The following is an 8,551-nucleotide window of genomic DNA, read 5'->3' as shown; positions in this document are numbered from 1 at the left end:
CAGGACAGCTGAGGGCAGAGCGATCCTCCCCTTCGCCGCCAAAGGATCTGTTGCAGAGTAGCGAAATTAGGTATTTGAACGTCAGAATGAGCTTTGTGTATTTGAATCATTGCTAAAGATTGCACCATCCCTGCAAATTAGTCAGACACAGACTTTCAGCTTTAAAAATAAGAAATAACTACTTTATTTATGCATGGACTGCAAAAAAGAAAAGTAATTGGGTGTTAGAACAAATTCAACCAGAACTATCACTAGAAGCTATAATTATATCCTTTGACACATAATGAGAAGACATGGTTCACTAGAAAAGATAATAATGCTGGGAAAAACAGAAGGGAGGAGAAAAAGAGGAGGACCAAACAAGAGATGGCTTGATTCCATAAAGGAAGCCACAGACCTGGACTTCCAAGATCTGAACAGGGTGGTTCATGACAGATGCTCTTCGAGGGTGCTGATTCATAGGGTTGCCATAAGTCGTAATCGACTTGAAGGCACATAACAACAACAAGAAGTTGTGAGTGGCTGGACAACCAGCCAGATGGGCCACTAATAAATCTAATAAATAAATAAAAACAAACTTTTCAAAGCATTGATAAATCTCGTCCCTTGTACAGATACTTTGATGCGCCTGAAGGTAGCCATTCTGACGAAAGGTCTTTCAACACTACAAGCATTGATAAGGTTTGTTCCCTATATGAGTTCTGTGATGCAAAGTAAGGTGGCCACTCCGACTGAAGCTCTTTCCACACTCCAAGCATTGATAAGGTTTGTCCCCTGTGTGAGTTCTGTGATGCAAAGTAAGGTTGCTACTCCACCTGAAACTTTTCCCACACTCCAAGCATGTATAAGGTTTCTCCCCTGTGTGAGTTTTGTGATGTGAAGTAAGGCTGTCACTCCGACTGAAGCTCTTTCCACATTCCAAGCATTTATATGATTTGTCCCCTCTGTGATTTCTTTGATGAGATGTAAGGGTGCCACTCTGACTGAAGCTCTTTCCACACTCCAAGCATTGATAAGGTTTGTCCCCTGTGTGAGTTCTGTGATGCAAAGTAAGGTTGCTACTCCACCTGAAGCTTTTCCCACACTCCAAGCATGTATAAGGTTTCTCCCCTGTGTGAGTTTTGTGATGTGAAGTAAGGCTGTCACTCCGACTGAAGCTCTTTCCACATTCCAAGCATTTATATGATTTGTCCCCTCTGTGATTTCTTTGATGAGATGTAAGGGTGCCACTCTGACTGAAGCTCTTTCCACACTCCAAGCATTGATAAGGTTTGTCTCCTGTGTGAGTTCTGTGATGCAAAGTAAGCTGGTCACTCTGACAGAAGCTCTTTCCACACTCAAAGCATTGGTAAGGTTTGTCCCCTGTGTGAGTTCTGTGATGCGAAGTAAGGTGGCTACTCCGACTGAAGGTCTTTCCACACTCGAAGCATTTATGAGGTTTGTCCCCTGTGTGAGTTCTTTGATGTATTGTAAGGGCACTACTCCTCCTGAAGCTCTTTCCACACTCGAAGCATTTATAAGGTTTATCCCCTGTGTGACTTCTTTGATGTACTGTAAGGGTTGTACTGTCACTGAAGCTCTTTCCACACTCAAAGCATTGATAAGGTTTGTCCCCTGTGTGAGATCTGTGATGCACCGTAAGGCTGCTGCTCCGACTGAAGGTCTTTCCACACTCGAAGCATTTATAAGGTTTGTCCCCTGTGTGAGATCTTTGATGCACTGTAAGGTTGCTGCTCCAACTGAAGGTCTTTCCACACTCGAAGCATTTATAAGGTTTGTCCCCTGTATGAGTTCTGTGATGCACTGTAAGGGTGTTACGCTCACTGAAGCTCTTTCCACACTCGAAGCATTGGTAAGGTTTGTCCCCTGTGTGAGATCTTTGATGCACCTTAAGCTGATTACTCCATCTGAAGCTTTTTGCACACTCGAAGCATTGATAAGGTTTGTCCCCTGTGTGAATTCTTTCATGTATACTAAGGGTGTCACTCCGACTGAAGCACTTTCCACACTCCAAGCATTGATAAGGTTTGTCCCCTGTGTGAGTTCTTTCATGTATACTAAGTTTGTCACTCCGACTGAAGCACTTTCCACACTCCAAGCATTGATAAGGTTTGTCCCCTGTGTGAGATCTTTGATGCAAAGTAAGGAGGCTACTCTGACTAAACTTCTTTCCACACTCCAAGCATTTATAAGGTTTGTCCCCTGTGTGAATTCTTTGATGCACCTTAAGGGCATTACTCCATCTGAAGCTTTTTCCACACTTGAAGCATTGATAAGGTTTGTCCCCTGTGTGAATTCTTTTATGCACCGTAAGGCTGCTGCTCCGACTGAAGCTCTTTCCACACTCGAAGCATTGATAAGGTTTGTCCCCTGTGTGAATTCTTTGATGCACTGTAAGGGTGTATCTCTCACTGAAGCTTTTTCCACACTCCAAGCATTGATAAGGTTTGTCCCCTGTGTGAATTCTTTGATGTACTGTAAGGGTGTATCTCTGACTGAAGCTTTTTCCACACTCCAAGCATTTATAACGTTTGTCCCCTGTGTGAATTCTTTGATGCACTGTAAGGGTGTATCTCTCACTGAAGCTTTTTCCACACTCCAAGCATTTATAAGGTTTGTCCCCTGTGTGAATTCTTTGATGCGAAGTAAGGTGGCTACTCTGACTAAACTTCTTTCCACACTCCAAGCATTTATAAGGTTTCTCCCCTGTGTGAGTTCTTTGATGCAAAGTAAGGTGGCCACTCTGACTGAAGCTCTTTCCACACTCGAAGCATTTATAAGGTTTGTCCCCTGTGTGATTTCTTTTATGCACTGTAAGGGTGCTACTGTCACTGAAGCTCTTTCCACACTCCAAGCAGTTATAAGGTTTGTCCCCTGTGTGAGTCTGTCTTTCCTCTTGTCCCTTTGCTCCATCTTGACTCCTCAGTTTCTGCTCCTGAACCTGATCCTCAGCTTTTTCCAGTGATACTTCATATGGTTCATCCTCAGCCTTGACCCCCCAGATGTGTCCTGATGGAATGAAAAGGAAAGGAGATAAAATATTGTGGAGAAATCCTGTGAATATATTATGATTTGTACTTTGAAATATATTTCTGGGAGCTCTGTTGGTATCAGAGTTTAACTATCAAAGCTCAAGGCCTTGTACAGTAGGTGCTTGGTAACAGGTTGTGAAAAGAGACACAGATAGAGACAATTTTAACAAAACTCTGCTCTCCTTATTTATATTTATTTTATTTATTTATTTTTTAAACTTATATACCGCCCAACTAGCAATAGCTCTCTGGGCGGTGAACATAAAAGATACAATAAAATTACAGAATCTAATACAACGGAATATATAAAAACACAGTCTAAAATCAAATCACAACAAATCAAAATTAAATTAATTTAAATTAAAATGCCTCAGAGAAGAGGAAGGTTTTAACTTCCTGGCTATACTCCCAGGCATTTTAATGTTCAATGTTTTATGTTTAATGTTTTAGTTTAATCTGTTCTTTCTGTTACTGATTTTATTCTATATCGTATTTTAATCTCGTTTTGTACACCGCCCAGAGAACTATTAGCTATGGGCGGTCTAGAAATGAAAGATAAATAAATAATAAATAAATAAATAAATAAATAACTTGGCACCGAAAGGATGATAATGTCGGCGCCAAGCGTACCTCCTCGGGGAGACTATTCCACAGTTCGGGGGCCACCACTGAGTAGGCTCTAGATCTTCTCACCACCCTCCAGGCCTCCCTATGGGTCGGGACCCGGAGGAGGGCCTTCGTAGTAGACCGTAGTGTACGGGCCGGTTCATATCGGGAGAGGCGTTCCGACAGATATCATGGTCCCGTGCCGTATAAGGCTTTATAGGTTAATACCAACACCTTGAATCTGGCCCGGAAGCTTATTGGAAGCCAGTGCAGGCAAGCCAGAACAGATGTTATATGCTCAGACCGCTTAATTCTTGTTAGCAGTCTAGCCGCCGCATTCTGCACTAGCTGTAGCTTCCGAACTGACTTCAAAGGTAGCTCTACATAGAGCGCGTTGCAGTAGTCCAAACGCGAGGTTACCAGAGCATGTACCACTGATGAGAGGTCCTCCTTACTCAGATAGGGACGTAGCTGGGCTACCAACCAAAGTTGGTAGAACGCATTCCATGCCACCGAGGCTACATGGGCCTCAAGTGAGAGGGAAGAGTCTAAGATGACTCCCAGACTACAAACCTGATCCTTTAGGGGGAGTGTAACCCCATCCAGGACAGGGTATATATCCACCATCCGATCGGAGAAACCATCCACCAACAGCATCTCAGTCTTATCTGGATTGAGTCTCAGTTTGTTAGTTCTCATCCGGTCCATTGTCGCGGCCAGGCAACGGTTCAGCACATCAACAGCCTCACCTGAAGAAGATGAAAAGGAGAAGTAGAGCTGCGTGTCATCAGTGTACTGATGACAACGCACTCCAAAACTCCTGATGACCGAACCGAACGGCTTCATACAGACGTTGAAACGCATGGGAGACAAAACCGAACCCTGCGGGACCCCATATTGGAGAACCCACGGTGTCGAGCAATGTTCCCCAAGCACTATCTTCTGGAGACAGCCCGCTAAGTTTGAGTGCAACCACTGCCAAGCAGTGCCTCCAACTCCCAACTCCGCAAGCCTCTCCAGAAGGATACCATGGTCGATGGTATCAAAAGGTGCTGAGAGATCAAGGAGAATCAACAGAGTTACACTCCCTCTGTCTCTCTCCCGACATAGGTCATCAAACAGGGCGATCAAGGCCATCTCAGTGCCGAAACCAGGCCTGAAACCCGATTGAAATGGATCTAGATAATCGGTTTCATCCAATAGCGCCAGGAGCTGGTTAGCTCCTGTTCCTCCATTTAAAGTTGACAGCCCAGTGCTTATGTACAGCTGGAATTTACAAAGCTAGGATGGATCCTGTCCGACAGGAACATGGCCCTTTCCACTGCCCAGAGGACAGCTCACATCCCCTCCCTCCCTCCCTAAATGTTAGCCCCCTGTTACCTTCAACATGAGATACTGCTGGAAGATGAGACCCCCAGGACAGAAGGCACTCACCGAGCTACTGGGGAAGAAGAATGGACAAGTACGAGTAGTGCTGTGACTAATGATGCAGCTGGGTCAAAGCCAAAAGGAAGCCCAGAGGCTGATGCGCACAGATGCAACAGAAGAGTCCGGAGTTGTGCGACACACACAAGAGGAATGCAGAATGTGAGAAGCATGAACCAGGGAAAGTTAGAAATTTTCAAGCAAGAAATAGAATGCATCAACATTACAATAGTTGGTGTGAGTGAATTAAAATAGATGCCCAGAGGACAGCTTGCATCCCCTTCCTCCCTCCAAATATGTTAGTCCCCTGTTACCTGCAACACGAGACAGATGCTGTCTAGCCCCCTTATCTTCAAAGGCATGGATCACTCCCCCCTTGTTGACACATAAACTCCATAAAAATGAAAGATGCATGTTCAGTCAAGCTCTTGTTTATTTTCTTTTGTCCGTATTGAACCTTTCGCCTTTGTTATGCCAATGTATCTCATGTAGCCCAGCTGAGGGTGATTGGCTTTAAGGAAACAATTGCTGTTCTCTTTTGCATATACTTCTATTTTCTTTTAAATAAACTACTCTTTTATAGATGGTGTGTATTGACTTGAAACTAATGATTCTAAATCTAGTCTGACCTCTGGATGCTACTGATTACTGTTGATTAACAAGGGTTAACCCCTTTAGAACTCACAGGGCTCTCTGAGATCCTCTTCCTCAGAGAAAGGAATCAGGAAGAGAAGGGGTGGTGGCAGTACTACTGTAACATTACTCCTGGAGGAGGGTGAGTTTTGCCTGGGAAGCAGAGACCCAAAGGAGTTGGGACTGTTCTTGGAAGCAAAGAACCCCCCTTGGGGTACTGAGGGCAAGTGACCGTAGGGGGACAACTCTTTGAGAAGGAACTGAACAGGGTGGTTCATGACAGATGCCTCTGGAGGTCACTGATTCATAGGGTTGCCATAAGTCGTGATTGACTTGAAGGCACATAACAACAACAACTATCAACATAACCATCATCTCAATCTATGCTCCAATGGCAAACACAGAAGAAGAGGAAATTGAGATATTTTATGCAGAAGTACAGGAAGAAATTAAAGGAAAATTTAGACCAAGAGTAGAGATGTTGAATAATCAACAGGGGAACACACTGAGTGACTGAAATAAAATAAAAGGAAGATGGAAGCAGTACACTGAAGAACTCTATAAATGAGATGCAAGGATGACAGATTCATTCGCGGAGGAACCATATGATGAAGAACCAGAAAATTTAGAATGTGAGGTGAAAGCTGCTCTTAAAATACTTGGAAGAAACAATCACTAGGAACAGATGGCATACCAATAGAGTTGCTACAAGCTACTGATACTGAATGTGTCCAAATTTTGATAAATGTTTGTCAACAAATATGGAAAAGAAAACAATGGCCCACAGACTGGAAGCGTTCAATATACATCCCAACTCCAAAGAAAGGGGATTCCAGGGGATGCAGTAATTTTGAAACTATTGCCTTAATATGCCATGCAAGTAATGTAAAGACTCTTACCATATATGGAGCGAGAAGTGCCAGATGTCCAAGCTGGATTTAGAAAGGGAAGCGGTACCACAAGTCGTATCGCAAACATAAGTTGGATAATGGAACAGACCATTGGACATCAGAAGAAAATCACCCTGTGCTTTATAGATTACAGCAAAGCCTTAGATTGTGTAGATCATGAAAAACTGTGGAATGCTTTAAAAGAAATGGGGGTGCCACAGCATCTGATTGTCCTGATGCGCAACCTATACTCTGCACAAGAGGCTACAGTAAGGACAGAATATGGAGAAACCAATTGGTTTCCCATCGGAAAGGGTGTGAGACGGGTGTATTTTATCACCCTATTTGTTTAATCTATATGCAGAACATATCATACGGAAAGCAGGATTGGTCCAAGATGAAGGAGATGTTAAAATTGGAGGGAGAAATATAAAAAAATTAAGATATGCAGACGATACCATACTACTACCAGAAATGAATTTGAAATGAATGCTCAGAGCTTGGAAAAGTTACTTTTTTGAACTACAACTCCCATCAGCCCAATCCAGTGGCCATGCTGGCTGGGGCTGATGGGAGTTGTAGTTCAAAAAAGTAACTTTTCCAAGCTCTGTGAATGCTGATGAAAGTTAAAGGGAAAAGCACAAAAGCAGGACTGCAGCTGAACGTCAAGAAGACTAAAGTACTGACAACAGAAGATTTATAAAACTTTAAAGTTGGCAATGAGGACACTGAAGTTGTCAAGGTATTATTAATACCTTGGCACAGTTATTAACCAAAATGGAGACAATAGTCAAGAAATCAGAAGAAGTCTTGGACTGGGTAGGGTAGCTATGAGAATAGATCCCAAATGCAAAGATGCATCACGGAACACCAAAGTCAAGATCTTTCAGACCACGGTATTCCCGATCTCTATGTATGGATGTGAAAGTTGGACAATGAAAAGAAAAATCAACTCATTTGAAATGTGGTGTTGGGAGTAGAGCTTTGCGGGTACCATGGACCGCAAAAAAGACAAATAATTGGGTGTTAGAACAATTTAAACCAGAACTATCACTAGACGCTAAAATGATGAAACTGACATTATCATACTTTCAGTGATGGACAGGAGCTGTCCCAGGACACCCTCCACCATTCCAGAAGCCAATTTCCCACCCAGGGAAATTGAGTCTGGCAAAATATCCTGTGCCCGCTCACAACCGGCTGTGCCCACTCACAACAGCCCTGCAGGGTATTGTTGACCATTGAACCGCACTGTCACTGAGTCTGTTTTCCATCAAGTCTGCAAAACTGTAACTAGGGGGAGTTATGGCTTTGCCCAGTCTGGGAATGGACTGCCAAGGCCGTTGCTATGGTAACCATCGCGATAGACTGGGAAAAGTTCTAGCAGCTATCTGTGAGGCTTGTCTTCTGTGTATTGCCTCTGAACTGAGAGGTTCTCTTCTGTGTTTACATTTGGAGAGAGATGTACCAGAAGGGGGGTGATTGAAGAAACTCTACATGTATTTACTCTTAAGCCTTAGGGCATAATGTCTTAATAAAGACTCTTAACATGATCTAATGCTCTGAAGAAGTTTCTTGCTCAACTTAACTCCAACGTAATGTATGCTGTTTCACGCAACAACGCACACACGTCAACAGGGAGCTCTCCCAGGACACCCTCCACCATCCCAGAAGCAAATTCCCCACTCAAGCAAATTGACTCTGGCAAAATATCCTGCTCTTCCAAGGCTGTGCCCGCTCATAACAGCCCTGCAGTGTAGTAGACAGCCACCACCCTTAATACTGTTTAACTACCCTGAGCCAAGGGGAAACTCGGAGCCCAGAAAACTTGCCAAGGATTACAGACAGCAAGAGCCAAACAGGAACTCCTTGCTCTGAAGCCTTTAAACAAAATACCCAATTCACACAGTAGTCGTGGTCAGTGGCCAAGGTACCTGTTCAAAGCCAACCCTCTCCTGAATGAAC

The 8,551-nt window shown here is 43.6% G+C and overlaps 1 protein-coding gene across 3 annotated transcripts in view; it reads right to left on the bottom strand.

Moving 5' to 3' along the window:
• Positions 1-226: 226 nt before the first annotated feature.
• Positions 227-8,551, bottom strand: part of LOC133381805 (zinc finger protein 850-like) — a 28,585-nt gene continuing 20,260 nt past the window's right edge. For all 3 annotated transcript variants that reach the window (XM_061621275.1, XM_061621277.1, XM_061621276.1), the window contains one exon: positions 227-3,009. In XM_061621275.1, the coding sequence (XP_061477259.1) occupies positions 665-3,009 (2,345 nt within the window). In that variant the 3' untranslated portion in view covers positions 227-664. The remainder of the gene's footprint in view (positions 3,010-8,551) is intronic.

This window comes from Rhineura floridana, chromosome 3 (assembly GCF_030035675.1).
Source record: "Rhineura floridana isolate rRhiFlo1 chromosome 3, rRhiFlo1.hap2, whole genome shotgun sequence".
In the NCBI taxonomy this organism is placed as follows: domain Eukaryota; kingdom Metazoa; phylum Chordata; class Lepidosauria; order Squamata; family Rhineuridae; genus Rhineura; species Rhineura floridana.
This window is presented reverse-complemented; position numbering and strand designations above follow the sequence as displayed.